This window comes from Sturnira hondurensis, unplaced genomic scaffold (genome assembly GCF_014824575.4).
Source record: "Sturnira hondurensis isolate 20B ecotype Veracruz unplaced genomic scaffold, ASM1482457v3 Scaffold0015739, whole genome shotgun sequence".
Classification (NCBI taxonomy): domain Eukaryota; kingdom Metazoa; phylum Chordata; class Mammalia; order Chiroptera; family Phyllostomidae; genus Sturnira; species Sturnira hondurensis.
In genome coordinates this window covers 430443-448177 of record NW_028088370.1, presented here as the reverse complement: position 1 = coordinate 448177, position 17735 = coordinate 430443, and the positions used below count along the sequence as shown (strand labels likewise).

The window sequence follows — 17735 nt, the reverse complement described above, 5'->3', positions numbered from 1 at the left end:
TGACCGATGTATAAATAAAAGGAACAAAAAACTGGTGTTTTCTCTCTCTCTCCCCTCTCTCTAAAATCAATCAATCAATAATTTTTTAAAAAGAAGAATGTGTTCAGATTTAGTAGGAGGCTTCCATGTAAACAGACAAATTACAGTGCAGGGTAAGTAGAACCAGGTTAGTGATGTGGGAAGGAGACCAAAGAAAGGAATAATGAATTCTGTTTGAAGTGGAGGTGCTGGGAAGGAAGGGACCCAGGGAGTTTGTTAGAGAAGGCTGCTTGGTGGGTATAAGGGGGTGGTGGTGGTGGTACGGGTGGAATATCCTGAGAGTAAAGATACTGGGTGAGCAGGAGGAGGAGAGTCTTTTAGGCGCTGGAGTAGGGTGAGCAAAGGGCAGGGACTGGCTTTGGGGCCCAGGGCACACAGGTAGGGGGTGGAGGGACCCAGTGTGCAATTTGGTGAAATCACTTCTGCTCACTGTTCATTGGAACAGTGAGGGTGAACAGAAAAGCAGCGTTCACACTTGTTTCTGTGGTAAAATCCTTCATTCAGGTGAAACCGCCATGAAGGCCCAATGTATGAGTGAGGAGGTAGAGAACTTCTGTGGAGATTAACAGGAAGCATACATGACATTGTTTGGAAATATTTTTTGAGAAATCCTTGATGGAGATAAAGGGGCAGATTGTCACTTTGGGGTCTGAATTCACACCAAGACTTTAAGAAGAGGAAAAAGCTGCTTTGTCTCAGAGAAGGAGTAGCTCTCAGACAGTCCAGGAGGGCAGGAAAGAGGGACCCAGTGAAACGAGGAAATATCCACGTGGCTCCTGCTATGGCCTCCCACTTCCGCGGTTACCCACCCTCCAGTCCATTCTTCCTTTATCAAAACTCAGAGTAGGTAATCCTTTGAAAAGGCAAAAACCTTCAATGCCTCCCCTCACTCTCAGAAGCTCAAACTCCTGACAGAGGCCTCCCAGGCCCTGACCGCTCTGCCCCGGCTGACCCCCCACCGGGGCTGCTGCCCAGACCTCACCTCCGACAGGCTTCTCTCACCTACTCCAGCCACCCTGCCTTCCCTGCTGTTTCTGACTTCATCCCACACACTTCCTGCTTACATCTTTGGTGCTTGTCCATTCTCCCTGGTCTACCTTCACCCAAATATCTGTGTTTCTCTCCATCATTTCAATCAGATCTCTTCACAAATGTTACCTGAGCAGAGGGCCCCCAGCAGAGGAACAGCCTCTCCATCCCTCCTCACGCTCTCCCTCTGCTTTGCTTGTTTCTTCGTAGCACATGTCGTGCAGTAACGCAGTTGCTCATCTGTCAGATTGCCCACACTGGAGGGCAAGTTCCCGGCAGGTAGCATTTGACCCTCTTCCTTCGTGCTATCTGTCCAGCATCTAGAATGATGCCTCCAACATAGATGCTCTGTAAAGTGTATTGAGTGAGTTGCTTTGCCAGGGAGGCAGACACCACAAGACAGTTGAGATAGCAGGAAGCTTTGGGAGAGCTTGCACTTTCACTACATATAGGACTGGGGGTGGGGTGAGGTTTAAGGCAACTTCATCTGGATGTTAAGCGCAGGTGGACTCCCAGCTGGCATATGGGTTAAATGTGAAACAGATCAAGCTGGGGCTGATGAGGTGGAAGCAGAGCGGGGCCTGGGGTCCCACTGCCTTTACCTTCTCCCTTCTGGCTCTTCGGGCAGTGCATCTGAGCAAACGCTAGGTGCACAGTGTTAGCTACGTGGTGGCCTTCCTCGTCTCTGGGTCCCACAGAGAATGAACCCTGAGACTCCTTCCATCACAGGAAAGGCAACTCTTGCACTCTGTAGAGGGGACTGGAGGTGTGGGGGCGACTTTCCTCGCAAGTCCCCCCATGTGCCACGGATGAGAGCAAATATGGCCGAGACCTGATGTGATCTGCTTGGGGAGGAGAAGTGAGCAGTGGCCAGTTTCTCAGGGGAAAAAGGCCAGCAGCAAGCCAGTTTCTCCGAGGAGAGAAAGGCCCCCAGCCCCCTCCTCCAGGGCCTTTTATTGGGTTGTAATATACAGAAATACCGGGCGGCAAGGATCAAACAGTAGATAACATTTCAAAGAAATCTGAGGGCTTCCGAGTAAAAAAAACTCTGTCAGGAACAGAGTTTTAGGATTTCCCACTCGAACCCTTAACATATGAGTGACTGCACTCTCAGCAGAGCAGATTTCACAGATTTATCAGGAAGTCTTTGTGATGCCAGATTTTTCCCCAGGACACACTCTAGCAAGGCAAGGAGCTGCACCTCTCCCCATCAGGTATTCAGGCTCAAGGGGATTAGAGCCAGGAAGCACTTCTCCCAGAGAACATGGGGACTCAGCTATGTCAAAGAGCGGGGGAGGGGGGTGAAAGTCCATTGCTCTTTGTTGCAGCCCCAGAGTCCTTCCATGAAGGCCTCTCAAGTGATCAAGTCTGGCTTAGGTTGCCCCCCCCCCCCATTGTGAGGGGTCTTACCCGTCATTGACTTCTGACCAAGCTTTGGGGGCAGGGAGAGGAAACTGAGGCAGCGTTTGCTACCAGAGACAAGCTTTGTCCCCTGCAGCTTGCATTCCAAAGGTCGTCCCTCGCCCTTAGCCACAAGGGGTCGAGATACAATTCCTAGAACCAGGCAGAGCGGTCTACAGCATGGAGGCTTGTCTTAGGGAACCCAGGGACCAGTCTGCAGGCCTGGGGGACACTCTGGATCTCTGCATAGGTGGGGTCAGTGAGCCAGAGAGAACCTATGACACTGTGGGAGCTAGTGTCCTGAGGGTCTCTGATGTGTCATGCATGGAAATACAAGAACATTCTCCCATGGTATTTACGTTGGATCTCTCTGAGCGGACATCATTTATTTTCTGACTTTGGTCACATACTGTGTGATATGCTCCTAAGAAGAAAAGTTGAGATGGACAATGGTGAGGAGGACAGAGAGGAGAGAGAGAAAGAGCTGGGAAGAGATGGAAAAACAAAGAAGAGAAGAGGCAGAAGGGAAAGGTATGGAGAGAGGAAATTTAAAGAAAAAACCTCAGAACAGGAGATGTGGAGGAAGATCAAGACAAAAAGGGAAATGCCTTAACAAGAAAAAAATTCTGAAACCTCCTAAATTAAGTTACAGTGGGCAGGAGAGTAAGAGAAAGAGGCAAGAATAATTAACCAGTTAATAGCTGTGGGCCAATGAGCAAAAGACTGCTCACATCCTTGGGTGTGTGTTAGAGCTTTGGATCAAGCTCCAGGCGTGCATGAGCCCACCACGGACACCACAGCAGGAATATGCATGAACTTTCAGGTTGTTGCCTTAAGGACTGTGCTCATACCCTGGAACTGCCCCCCTTTACCTTTTTCCAACCCCTCTTGTCTATAGCTAGTGTAAATTCTTTCAAAAACAACTTACATCTTCCTTCCCCAAAACATAATGCATAAAAGATCCCTCTAACTCCAGCACAGTGGACATGCTGCCTTCTCCATCTAGCCCTGCTGCGGGTAGTTCATGCCCCAGCACCTGGTCCTGTTCTGATTAGTATATTGCTCAATAAACGTTCTTTGAAAACGGTTTTCAGCCACAGAAGTTAAGTTTTAGGTTTAACCCGAGAGAATTGGGAATGAAAGACAAACAGAGAGGTCAGGGACATACGGAGCAGAATGGCTGGAATGAGGCAGAAGTTGTGTCACCGGGACACACCTACCGTGGACTTGGAGAAGGTTGGGGAGGAGAGCTCAGACGTGGCATCCCTGGCTGTCCTCCTGGCACCCGAGTCTCCCTGCCAGATCCTCACTCTGTTTCCAGCTCTACAAGGTGAGGTTCCCTCTGTTTCCTTGGAGGAGTGCTCAGTCCCAGGTGGAGAGCTTGTAAGGGGTGGGGTGTTCTGAATGCCCTGATAATGGTCATTGAAAACTAAGGTGCCATCCTTCTCTCTGACTCAGGGTTGGAGGCCCAACCCTAGAGGGATCATGAAGCAGAACTCAGGGGCTGGTCCTAGGGACTTGGGGTAGAGGGGAATCGATCTTGGCAGAGAAGGACCTGAGAAGACAAGAAATCTGTGATATCAACCTGGGGAAGTTTAAGGCCTACTGAAAGGAACAACTGTTCTGTGTAGTCAGTGTACAGCCCCAGGGCTATAGCCGTAGGGGTCTGGAGGGCCTTAAGCCCAGACTGTGTCAGCAGGAGGACGTGTTTACTCTCAGTCCCTCAGCTTCCTTCCTGTGTGCACACTGGGCTGACTCTGAGTTCCCGGAAGGGGACCTGCAGGTGCTCAGTGTCCACCTGCGGTCCCAAGTCCCCCTTCTCAGAAAGAAAATGATTGTGAAGGGTCCGAAAGTTTAAGGATGGATGGGGGGGGGTGGTAAAAAAGCACGTGCAGCAAAATCCAACCGTGCTAAAATGTACATGGTGTGTATATGGTACTTACTGTACAATTCTTCCAACTTTTCTGTATGCTTCATTTTTTTTTTCATATAAAATATCAGGATAGAGAGAAAAAGTTGTCTGGCAAATAGCAGGCCCCCCTGAGTATAAGATGTGGACAGTGTAATTCCTTTCTAGGAAAATTGGTATTTCAAATGGCAGGAGAGGGCAATGTCATCCCTAAAGATGACAGATTGCAGATGAGAGCACCTGCAAACATTCAATAGAAGAGAGAGAACCTCAGGCTACACCCAGAGGTAATTAGTAAATGTGCCCATTGAAAGCTGTTGGTTATTTGCTTGGAGACCTTTTCTCAGGTTTATTCTGCTCCTCCTGAGTGGACCCCACCCTGCCACCTGTAACCCCTGGGAGGAGGGGAGGATAGAATGTTCTAGACCCTGCCTGACAACTGACCCTAAGAGATTAATCATGTTTGCCCAGGAGGCAAGGTTCACACGATAAGGAGTGGGGGGAAGGCTTAGGCATGGTATAAAAGACCTGGCAGATTCTGGGGACTTACTTTGTGCCTGAAACTGCCAGGTGAGGGGTGGCAGAGGCCTGAACTAAGGGGGACAGGATGCCGGGATTTGAGTTAGGGGAATTCAAGCTGAGTGGGAGAAGAGCCTGCCTGGACTGGACGGGAGGTGAGAGACCTGCGTGTCAGTTAACTGGGGCATCTGGATCTGAGCTAGACATAGGTACATCAATATCTGGGTCTCAGCTGAAGGACTGGAGACACTTGGGATGCTCAGGGGATAGATATGGCCAATTATGTGTTAATGGAGGGGGAGTTATGACAAATAGACCAGGTACCTGGGATCTAGTATCTTAAGCTGGTCCCAAATCCTACAGCTTCTCAGTCTATCCCACCTCCACCAGACCTGCTTAGAAGGTAGGGTTGACATAGTCTCCTCTGTCACTGCCTTCACTCCCCAGGTGACACGGAGACACACCTCTAAAATGCTCTTTTCCTTCTTAGACCAGGGTGAAGGTAGGAATTTAAACTATGCCCCAGACGCCCCATAAGCCAGGCCAATCTACCAGAGGTGGACTTTAGTTAGGTTTTCTCAGATTCGTGGTTTGGTAGACCCAACCATTTTTATGATTTCCTCCACTTTTTCATTTCATTTTATTTTATTTTATTTTATTAAAGACTTTATTTTATTTATCCTTAGAGGGGAATGGAAGGAGAGAGGGAGAGAAATACCAATGTATGGTTGCCTCTCATGGGTCCCCTGCTCGGAACTGGCCTGCAGCCCAGGCATGTGCCCTGACTGGGAATCGAACCGCGGTTGTTTGTTTCTCAGGACCGAGCTCAATCCACTGAGCTACACTAGCCAGGGCTTTATTTTTATTTTTTAAATTTTAAACTTATTTTTAGGGAGAGGGGATTGGAGGGAGGAAGAGAGGGAGAGAAACACTGACTGGCTGCCCCTCATATGCACCCCAAACCCAAAATCCAGGCATGTTCCCTGAACGGGAATCAAACCAGAGACCTTTCACTTTGTGGGACTCCACCCCACTGACTGAGCCACACCAGTCAGGGCTCTGCTTTTTCTTTAGAAAAGTCCTTTCCTACATTGTGACAGGAGAGAGCAGGGCTTGACACAGTTTAATTCAGAGAGAGTGTTAGGGCTTGGGACAGAAGAGGGAGGTTGGCTCAGGTAGACCAGGGAGAGGTAGAGAGGTTAAGGACACAGCTGGGGTACCTGCGAGGAACAGGACTGGAGGCCATGGACAACTCTTTCAAAGCCCTAGACTAGGTGGGCTAGATCTGACTTGAAGAACCAAGAAGCCTGAGTCTCAACTGGAGGTCAGAGATACTTGGATAAAGCCCCAAGGGAAAGGGTAAATCTTCACTTTCTCCTTCCTTCCCATTCCAGCTCCAGAATGTTTAGGATCACTCTTCTTGCCCTTCTTTGTACATCCGCCTATGCCAATGCCAGTAAGTAAGAACCAGGAGCCCAGTACCAGGGTCACTGCTGGTGGCCACGGCTCTCAGAGGCGCGATGGGAATTGAGTTGTGGCGGGTATAGGGATGGTCGGGAGGTCGGGAGAAACTGAGCTCTCAGGGCATTTCTGTCTCCAACAGTTCAGGCTAGGTCCTCCTCCTACAATGGAGAGTACGGAGGTGGTGGTGGAGAACGGTTCTCTCATTCTGGCAACCAGATGGACGGTCCCATCACTGCCATCCGTGTCCGAGTCAACAGACACTTCATCGTAGGGTAAGATTCTTTGAATTTCTGTGATTGGGGAACCTAGGATTTCATTCACTGGGAAGTTCTCAGTCACTTTGGGTCACAGCCATTTCAATGAACAAGACCCAGGGATGACACAGCAGGTGGAAGTTGTTAGAGGCTGGGATGGACACCTGCACTACTAAAACCTCTGTAACCCAAACATGAGTGACCTTGGCCCCCATCCAAGGTTTATTTATGTTTATTCATTGGGTTGAGATGGAGGGAGAGAGATATCAATTTGTTGTTCTAGTTATTTATGTATGTATTGGTTGCTTTCTTGTATGTGCCCTGACCGGGGATTGAACCCACAACTTTGGTGTATCAGGTCGATGCTCTAACCAACTGAGCTAGCTGGCCAGGGCCCCATTCAAGGTTTAATTCCCCTCTGGCATCCCCTGTCTTTGCATGATGACTCTCTCAAAACCTGCATCCTTCTGATCCTGGATGTTCAGTCTTTTCCCTCATGAGAGCCTTTCAGATATTTGAAAAATTGCTTTGTGTCTTTTGAGGGGGGCAGGTGGGAGTCTAGTCCTCAAGCTCCAGCTCTGACACTTACTGTCTAGGTGACTCTGGACAAGTTGTGTTCCCTCTGTGATCCTGTTTGTGGTCAACGTGAGGAGTTGAAGTTCCCCATATGATCTCCAAGGGTTCACCCAGCCCTCACATACTGTGGGACTGGCAGGAGACATATCATCCCTGTCACCAGTTTGAAGGTCTCAGTGTGTAGGCCAAGAGGTCCTGGGTTCTGATCACCCTACTCAGTGTCTCCCTTTCTTCCGTCCTCACCCTGTCCCCAGTCTCCAGGTGCGCTATGGCAAGGTGTGGAGTGACTATGTGGGTGGCACCTGGGGAGACATGGAGGAGATCTTTCTGCACCCTGGGGAATCAGTGATCCAGGTGTCTGGCAAGTACAAGTACTATCTGAGGAAGCTGGTCTTCGTGACTGACAAGGGCCGCTACCTACCTTTTGGGACGGACAAAGGCACAAGTTTCAATGCTGTCCCCTTGTACCCCAACACTGTGCTTCGATTCATCAGTGGCCGATCTGGCGCCCTTATAAATGCCATTGGCCTGCACTGGGACACCTACCCCAGTGGATGCTGAGCCCCAGCATCCTACTAGGTGGGGGGGCAATGCAGTGGGGGGGCAATGCAGTGGGGGGTGGGAGAACCCCCTTACCATCAACCCCATCCACAAGGCTCAATTAAAAAAATAAAAGGGCATGGCTAAAGCTAGTGTGTATGTGGGTGTCTCCAGCTGGGATGCATCTCCTGACTCTGGGTATGGATGTGTGAATCTCACTCTTGGCTATCTGTAGGATTTCAATCTGGGGCAGAATGAGTATGGGAGGACGAGGGAAAGGTGTTAAAGTCCTGGGCTTCTCTTCATTATTTATCAAAAGGAGGTAAGATTCTGATTTGCACCAACTCATTTTTCAAGGATGGCTCCTGACAGTATTTACCCAAATTGGAGTTCCGAGGCTGAGGGTAAGGCCTCATTGTGGCTTACTGCCCAAAGCCAACATTTCCCACTCTCCAGCCCTCTCTCCCCTTGTCCTCCCTTCCCCTTGAGAAAGCACCTCTTCCCCAAGGCTGTCACCTCACTCTCTTGACCTTAACCCACTCACTCTATATGGGTGGCCTGGACCATTATCCTTTGTTCTTTCCCAGAACCCACCTGATTCCCAAAGTTTACCCTAGTGTGTCAAGGACTCTGCCTATTATCCCAGCCTAGTTCCTCCCCACCTTTACCCATAAGCTTTGGTATCCCTGCTTAGCTCTCTCAGAACTGGGTTCCCAATTAAAAAATGGGGAAAGGACTTGAACAGACACTTCTGCAAGGAGGACATACAGAGGATCCAGAGACACATGAAGAGATGCTCAGTATCGCTTGCTATCAGAGAGATGCAAATTAAAACCACAATGAGATACCACTTTACACCGGTGAGAATGGCTATCATAAACAAAGCAATAAACAACAAATGTTGGAGAGGGTGTGGGGAAAAGGGGACTCTGGTCCACTGTGGGTGGGATTGCAGACTGGTACAACCATTATGGAAAACAGTATGGAATTTTCTCAGAAAACTAAAATTGGACTTGCCTTTTGACCCAGCAATTCCACTGCAGGATTGTATCCTAAGAACCCTAAAACACCAATCCCAAAGAACCTATGCACCCCAATGTTCATAGCAGCACAATTTACAATAGCCAAGAGTTGGAAGCAACCTAGGTGCCCGTCAGTAAATGAATGGATCAAAAAACTATGGTACATATACACAATGGAATTTTATGCTGCAGAAAGAAAGAAGGAGCTCCTACCTTTTGCATCATCATGGATGGAACTGGAAAGCATTATGCTGAGTGAAATAAGACAGGTGTTGAAGGACAAATACCATATGATCTCACCTTTAACAGGAAGCTAAACAACAAAACAAACAAGCAAGCAAAATATAACCAAAGACACTGAAATAGAGAACAGGCTGAAAGTGACCAGGGGGGAGAGGGGAGGGAATTAGAGGAACGTATATAAGGGATACATGGACAACAACTGAGAAGGGTGGAAATGGGAGGGAGGGGGGAGCACGGGGGTGGGATGGGATGGGAGTAATAGACAGAAAACTGTGCTTGAAAAATAATTAAATAAAAAATTGGGGGAAAATAAGAAAGCCAAAAAAAAAAGAACTGGGGTTCCTTCCTTAGAAGGCCACCACTTCCTCACAGCTTCTATGCTGCCAACACCTTCCTCAAAAAAAGAGCATGCCAGCCCTGGCCGGGTAGCTCAGTTGGTTAGAGTGGTGTCCTGATATGCCAAGGTCCTATGTCCAATCTCAGGTCAGGGCACATGCCTGGGTTGTATGCCAGGTCCCCAGTAGGGGGCGTGTGAGAGACAGCCACCTGTTTGATGGTTCCCTCTCCTTTCCCTCCCTTCCCCTCCCTAAAAAATAAATCAATAAAATCTTTAAAAAAATGATGAAATGTCTTTACAAAGGCAGTAATATAAGGAAGGAAGAAGGAAAAAGTTAAGAATTTGAGTGATTTAAGGGGGAGAGTAGACTCAGAAGAACTTGATAACTGAAAGAATGAGGGTGAGTGAAGGAAGAGAGTCTAGGAGAACTACCGTATCTGTAGCTTGGGCAGCTGGGAAGAGAGGGATATTTTCTGAGATAGGGGGACACAAAGGAAAAAATTAATTACCTTTTGGACCTGTTTCATTTTGATGAATCTGTCATACACCCTGGTTGAGATCCAACATTAGGCAGAGGGATATTTGGGAATAAAGCTCTTTGGTTTGGGAGTCATCAGCACATAGGTAATAAAGTTCAAGTGGTGACTGTGGAAGGAGTCTCCGGGGAAACCATGGGCATTAAAATGAGAAAACTGAAGTCAGAGGATTGGGGGATATCAACTTTTAATTTTTGGTCCAAAGAAGAAAAATCAGTTAAGGAAATGAAAAGTGTAGTGGTCTTGGAGGTAAAGGGAATGAGGAATGATGCACCAGAAGGCAAGAGGTACATTTCAAGGGGTGGTTAATGTCACTAAGTCAACAGAAGGACAAACTTCAGTTTCCTTGGCTTTGACAATCAGGTCATTAATTATCTTGACAAAGTTTCAGTAGATTGAGGGTAGCTGGAGCCAGGCTGCAATTGGTTAAGGAATGAATAGGAAATGCAGGCCGCAAGAGTTGAATAAGTTTGGCTCTAATAAGCCAAAAAATAGGCAAGTTATAGTTAGGAAGGCTGTAAGGAAGGAGGTTTTTTTTTCTAGACAGAGAGACATCAGCATGCTTATGTGATGAAGAAAGACAAAGTAGAGGAGGAGGCTGAAGATTCAGGAAAGAGGAGATAACTGATGGAACAAAGTTTCAGAAGTGACTGGAGAGAAGGTTGTAAAGTTATTGGAGCAGGAAACTTTAAGAAAAAAGGAATAAAACAAATGAGTGAAGGTATAGGTTAGTTTGCATGGGGAGTGGGTATAGAGTAAAACTTGAAGGAGTTAATACCTAACCTTTACTTGTTTAAAGATTGTGTTTATTTATTTTTCGAGAGAAGGGAAAGGAGGAAGAAAGAGAGGGAAAGAAACATCAATGTGTGGATGTGCAAGAGATACATCAATCAGTTGCCTCTCACATGCCCCCATGTGGAGACCTGGCCTGCAACCCAGGCATGTGCCCTGACTGGGAATCGAACTGGCAACCCTTTGGTTCACAGGCTGGCACTCAATCCACTGAGCCACACCAGCCTGGGCTACTTGTTTAATTAAATTAGTAAAGCTACTGGCTGTATCAGTCAGATTTTATGAGAAAGGACCAGTAGGAGATATATGTACATATGTACGTAAAAACATTTATTGCAAAGAACTGGCTTCTGCAACTGTAGAGGCTGGCTAGGTGAGTCTGAACTCTGTAGGGCAGGCTGGCAGTCCAGAGTTTCTGAAAATCCCCCTGCCAGGAACTTCAGTTTTGCTCTTTCCCCCCTGCAAATTAATTTGTTAGGTTATCAAAATTTATACTGTAGTAACTTCAGTTTTTAAAAATTTTTTCCAAGCTTTATTGAAGTATAATTAACAAATAAAATTGTAATATGTTTAAGTATACAACATAATTTGATATATGTATATATTGTGAAAGGATTCACAATCAAATTAATTAACACAGCCACCATCTCACATAATTACCCTTTAGAAAGTTTGGTGAGCTTAGGATCTACTCTCAGCAAATTTCACTTTACAATTATACAATACAATATTATCAACTATAGTAACCATGCTGTATCTTAGATCCTCAGAATTTACCTTATAAATGAAAGTCTGTACCCTTTTACCGGCATCTCTCCATTTCTTGCACTTCCCAGTTCCTGGCAATCACTACTCTACTCTGCATCTATGCGTGTGACTTTGCAATTTTAGATTCCACATAAAGTGGTACCGTACAGAACCAGTTTTGCTCTTAAGTCTTTCAACTGACTGGATGAGGTCCACCAGATTATCCAGGATAATATTTACTTAGAATGATTGCGGATGCTAACCATGTCTGCAAAATATCTTCACAGCAACATAGATTAGTGTTTTTTTTTCAAAATTTTTTATTTAATTATTTTTCAAGTACAGTTTTCTGTCTATTACTCCCATCCCATCCCACCCCCCATCCTCCCCCCTCCCTCCCATTTCCACCCTTCTCAGTTGTTGTCCATGTATCCTTTATATAGGTTCCTCTAAATCCCTCCCAACATAGATTAGTTTTGATTGAATACTATACCTATACTATAGCCTAGCCAAATATACACTTCTAGGAAGTTATTGCTATATAAAAATAACTGGCCTTGCCCTGGCTGGTGTAGCTCAGTGGATTGAGCATGGGCTTGTGAACCAGACGACCGAAGTTCGATTCCCAGTCAGGGCACATGCCTGGGTCGCAGGCCAGTTCCCAGCAGGGGACTTAGGAGAGGCAACCATACATTGATATTTCTCTCCCTCTCTCCTTCCCTTCCCCTCCAAAGATAAATAAATAAAATCTTAGCCCTGGCTGGTGTAGCACAGTGGATTGAGCACAGGCCTGCGAACTAGAGGATCGAGGTTCGATTCCCAGTCAGGGCACATGCCTGGGTTGCAGGCCAGTTCCCTGCAGGCCAACTCCCAGCAGGGGACGCACGAAAGGCAACAAACATTGATGTTCCTCTCCCTCTCTCCTTTCCTTCCTCTCTAAAGATAAATAAATAAAATCTTTTAAAAAAATAAATAAACTTCTATTTTTTAAAAAAAGATAAATAAATAAAATCTTTTAAAAAATAACTGGCCTCATAGTCCAGNATTGAGCATGGGCTTGTGAACCAGACGACCGAAGTTCGATTCCCAGTCAGGGCACATGCCTGGGTCGCAGGCCAGTTCCCAGCAGGGGACTTAGGAGAGGCAACCATACATTGATATTTCTCTCCCTCTCTCCTTCCCTTCCCCTCCAAAGATAAATAAATAAAATCTTAGCCCTGGCTGGTGTAGCACAGTGGATTGAGCACAGGCCTGCGAACTAGAGGATCGCGGTTCGATTCTCAGTCAGGGCACATGCCTGGGTTGCAGGCCAGTTCCCTGCAGGCCAACTCCCAGCAGGGGACCCACGAAAGGCAACAAACATTGATGTTTCTCTCCCTCTCTCCTTTCCTTCCTCTCTAAAGATAAATAAATAAAATCTTTTAAAAAAATAAATAAACTTCTATTTTTAAAAAAAAGATAAATAAATAAAATCTTTAAAAAAATAACTGGCCTCATAGTCCAGCGGTGGAGCGTTTTACAGGGAATGTGAGATGTGAGTGTGGGGATGTGAGTGTGGGGATGGAGGTCTCAGACCGCAGCCTGTGATGGCCAGAAACGGGCATGTCTGGAAGGGCTGCAGCCTGAGGCCGCCTGGAGTAAGGAGTGCCCCGATCATGCTGGAAGTGAAGGGCCCAAAGGCCACCAGCTGTAAAGGGAGCTCAAAGCTCTCCTGATAACAACTTGGAGTTGAAAGGTAATCTCTCAGAAAAAAGACCCTCCTCTGCTAGTGTGGCGGGATTGAGTGCCAGCCTGCAAGCCTAAGGATTACCGATTTGATTCAAGGTCTGGGTGCAGGCCTGAGTTGCGGGCCAGGTCCCCAGTTGGGGGCGCGTGTGAGGCGACAGATGGATACCTCTCCCACACTGCTGTTTCCCTCCCTCTCGTTCTCCACCCCCCTTCCCCTCTCTCTGAAAGTAAATAAATAAAATCTTTATATAAAAAAAGAAGAGGACATCATCAAATTAACCAGTTGACGTGACTACTTCCTCACTTGGATCATCGCGGACCATACAGTGGCTGGTACTGATCCTCCAGCTCCCTCCACTGAGGGGAGCTGGGAGAAAGCCTGCCAAGGGAACGTAGGGCCAGGCCTCTTGAGCGGTCCCCAGAATAGAGAGCCTCAGCCTGCACAGCTCATACAGACATCCAGGAGATAGCTGAGATCCAATCGCTAAACAACAATTACCAACAGAACCCAACTCTGCAAGCCATGGAAGACTCCTCTTAGACCACAATTCATGGATTTTAAAAACATTTGGGGCCCAATAAATTCAAGTCCAGCCAATGAAAGTATGCAATCCTTGGTGTTGTGAATTTGGACTTGTGTGTGTTGGGGAGGGATAGCAAATAAAAATCAATTATTAACATATGGCATTTGAGAGAACACGGAAGGATCAATCATTCAGATAGGAAGATTATATTAGTATTCATACATGTTTCTGTGGGGGCAGTTATTTTAGGGAAAACAATTGGGAGAGATGAAAAACAGAAGAGGTGACTAACATTTAGTGAGCATCTATCATGAGTTCAGGTACTCTTCAAAACTCCCTCATTTAATTGTGATAACAATCCTGTTGGAAAGTAGTAATATGATTCCCATTTTCAGATGAAGTCACCAAGACAGAAAGCAGCGGATGTATTTGTAGGACAGATGAGAGATACAAGGGCAGATGTCAGAGGTTACTGTGTCCCCTTCCCCACCCAAACTTATTACACCCATGACTATTCCCCAGTATTTAACAACTAAGAAAACTCAAACAAAAAGCATCTTTTCTATTGTATGCTTCAGTTTGCCATCAAAAGGGAACTCACCTAGAAACCCTCTAAATCTTGATGAAGCAAATTAAAATGAGGTTTTTTGGACTTAGTACAAAAATAGAGGTCAGAAAAATAATAATCGTTCATTCAGTCACATTATAAATATCTATTAGGTGTTTATGACATGTCAGGTACTCTGCTAAAAGCTGTTACTTGTCCAAAGTCATAAACATAGTATGTAGCAGTGTCAGGATTAAACGCAGGTCTTTCTGATATTGCAAAACCTGGGCATTTTTCACCCACCCATGACTTTCAAACATCTTAGAAACAAAATCTTACAAAAAGTTCCAATATGAGGATCAGACAGTTGGAAAACTATGTCATGCTTTGGCAAATACATAGGCCTGTATAACCCAAACTTCTTTAAAGAAATAGGACATTACCAGCACCCAGGGAATTCCCTCTGGGCCCTTCCCAGTCACTTCCTGCCCCCAGTTCCCAAGAGGCAACCACTGTCTGACTGTGTCTATGTACTATGCAGACTGTTGAAAACTTCACCATACACTTATGAGAGGGTAAGAATGAAAGGGAAATAACATCTGGTATTATGAAAACAGTTTTTAACTTTTCAGAGGCCAAGGACCCCCAAATCACATTTTGAGAATTCTTGCTCTAGAGATGAATATATTTTGTTTTGTTTTAAACATTAATATACTATTCTTTTTTGTCTTCTCAAGGCAACTTCTGCAGAGCAAGCCTCGTCATTCTGCAGAGCAAGCCTTGTCATTCCAGTGGGCATGTGAAACTTGTCCCCACACAGCAGCCACCAGAGCTAACTTTAGTCCTCAGTGCCCTTCCGGGCAGACTGGTGTCAGCTTCCTGGCCAGCTGTGCTGCTGTATTATCTAAGGCAGGGATTTTCAGCCGCTGTGCCATGAGAATTTTTAAAACATGTGATACCCGACTATTTAGTCAGAGACACTGACCTCTCTTATCTTTTAGATTGTCAAATAAAAAAATGACAACAGCCAACACAACCACAGCTGTCTGGTACAGATGAATCAAAATTCTATTTTTTGGTTAGATCGGCAAAATATATTTTTGGTGTGCCACAGAATTTTAATAATTAATTGACGTGTGCCACGAGATGAAAAAGGTTGAAAAGAGCTGATCTAAGAACCCCTTCTCCACCTGGCCCTTTAAGTGTGGTCCTCTCTTTGTAGCCTCACTTTTTTCTTCATCACTGCTACTATACCTCTCACCCTGGGTCACCCTCATTTAATCTTCCTGGTCTTGCAGAACAGAATCATCTGCCTCATCCACTAGTATCTTTCCAATTTTGATGACGTAAACTCTATGTTCTACTTTCCTCTGTTCTCCTTTGCTTTTTAAGGGTCTAGTTCGGAAGTTTAAAACACTTCAGTTTATTTCTCTTTGAATATCAGGTGTTTAACTACCCTAATTTCCAACAGGCAGATGCAGATCTTGATACCCAGTCTTCCCTTAAAAGTTCTGTTTACTGTTGGTCACCATCATCCACTCCCCCACTCCTGTCTCCACAAAAAACAAACTCCAGGAAAACAGACAGTATGTACATCTCCTTGTTCACCATGATACCCCTACCACCTAGGACAGTGGCTAGCACACTACAAGCAAATAATACACTGTGAAATGAATCATCTTTTTTTATCTTCACCCAAGAGCATTTTTCCATTGCTTTTAGAGAGGACAATGGGGTGGGAGAGAGAGAGAGAGAACAGGAGAGGGAGGGAGGGAGAGAGAGGGAAACATCAGCTGGTGGCCTCCCATATGAACCAGTGACCTTTCAGTCTACAGGACAGAGTTCCAACCAACTGAGCCACATAGGCCAGGACTGAATTATCTTATTTTCTTTGAATATTTGATGTTCAATAACCCTAATTTCCACAAGGCAGATGCAGATCCTTAAACCAACCCTAGGAAGTGTGTTCAACCATTATTCTCTCTTAAAATCTGAGGAAATGGAGGCACAAAGAGGCTAAATCTCTACCATCAGTGGCCTGGCAGCAAAGCCCTGTATCTGCTATGGGTCTTTAGAAATCCGACTCCCTGACCCATGCTGTTCCCACTGTTTCTGGCAGGCATCTTACCAAATATTTGGCAAAAAATGTGAAAACCCTAACATAACAGCCCTTTCTGAAGTGCAAGAGAAAACCAAACTGCCAAGCCTCTAAGTCAGTGTTTCTCAAAGTGTGGTTCAGGAAATTCCGGAGGTCCCTGGAACACTTTCAGGGGGTCTGCAACATCAGAACTATTTTTATAATAAAACTAAGGTGCCATTTGTTTTTTCCCCTTGCATTTACCATTTGTAAGTGTACTCTTTAGCGGTTTTTAGTATATTCGTTATCCTGTGCAACTGTCAGCACAAATTACAAAGCATCACCCCCAAAAGAATCTCCATACCTATTAACAATAATCCCAATACACCAACCCCTCACCATCCTCTGACAACTAATAATCTACTCTATCTCTATAGACTTGTTACTGTAATTTTAAGTCCATTAATAAGTATTTTAAATTTGTTTTAATTACTAATACAGTAAACATGGATAGATAAAAACCCACATAAACAAAAGATTTTGGGGGCTTCAATTTTTAAGAATGTAAAGGGATTCCAAAGCCATGAAAACCACTGGACTAATATTTGTGTTTTTTCTTTTTTAATTGTTTATTTACTTATTTATTTTTTAAAGATTTTATTTATTTTATTTATTTATTTTTAGAGAGAAGGGAAGGGAGGGAGAAAGCGAGGGACAGAAGCATCATGTGTGGTTGCCTATCCTGTAGCCCCCTACTGGGCACCTGGGCTGAAACTGATGACCCCTTGGTTCACAGGCCCCCCCTTGGTTCGCAGGCCCGCACTCAATCCAGCCACACCGTGTTTTTTGTTTTGTTTTTTGTTTTTATCTTTAGAGGGGATGGGAAGAAGAGAGGGAGAGAAATATCAATGTATGGTTGCCTCTCACGTGTCCCCTGCTGGGAACTGGCCTGCAACCCAGGCATGTGCCCTGACTGGGAATCAAACTGCGATCCTGTGGTTCGCAAGCCCGAGCTCAATCCATTGATCTATACCAGCCAGGGCTTGTTTTGTTTTTTAATAGGGTGGACATGTCTAAACCAGGGCCCTACCAGGAGCTCAAAGTTGCGATGATCTTCCCTGGTTAAGCTTCCAAAAAGGATAGGGAACTACTTAACAGACGGTTGAACCTATAGGATATAGGACCTTGGGTGAAGTTGACTAATTAACAGACCAAGCACCTCCTTACCGTTCACTCCCACAAGTTGAATGCTTAGTTACAAATTAGGGAACATCTGAGCTGGTCTCCTTGGCTCAGACATGCGACATAAGGGGGCACATCGGGCTTCTGCACCTCACTTAGCGGCTTTGGGCTTAGCCGCTAAGAGGTTAGTGCAACGTGACTGTCCACAATGCAGCAAGCATGCTCCAGCCAGGAGTTAGGTGGTTAAAGCACCACTGACTAGCACTGAG

At 45.7% G+C, this 17735-nt stretch overlaps 1 protein-coding gene across 1 annotated transcript; it reads left to right on the top strand.

Moving 5' to 3' along the window:
• Window positions 1-1141: 1141 nt before the first annotated feature.
• Window positions 1142-7786, top strand: ZG16 (zymogen granule protein 16). The gene is made up of 4 exons (XM_037065456.1): window positions 1142-1347; window positions 6292-6353; window positions 6501-6633; window positions 7446-7786. Exons 2-4 carry the CDS (start codon window positions 6299-6301, stop codon window positions 7750-7752), a joined length of 495 nt encoding a protein of 164 aa, XP_036921351.1. The 5' UTR covers window positions 1142-1347; window positions 6292-6298; the 3' UTR covers window positions 7753-7786.
• The last annotated feature ends 9949 nt before the right edge of the window (window positions 7787-17735 follow it).

Bases quoted from the DNA above. Each gene is read 5' to 3' on its own strand.
- ZG16 (XM_037065456.1), top strand. From the start codon at position 6,299: ATGTTTAGGATCACTCTTCTTGCCCTTCTTTGTACATCCGCCTATGCC. The intron at 6,354-6,500 runs GTAAGTAAGAAC...TGTCTCCAACAG, and splicing joins ATCCGCCTATGCCAATGCCA to TTCAGGCTAGGTCCTCCTCC. The intron at 6,634-7,445 runs GTAAGATTCTTT...CCCTGTCCCCAG, and splicing joins AACAGACACTTCATCGTAGG to TCTCCAGGTGCGCTATGGCA.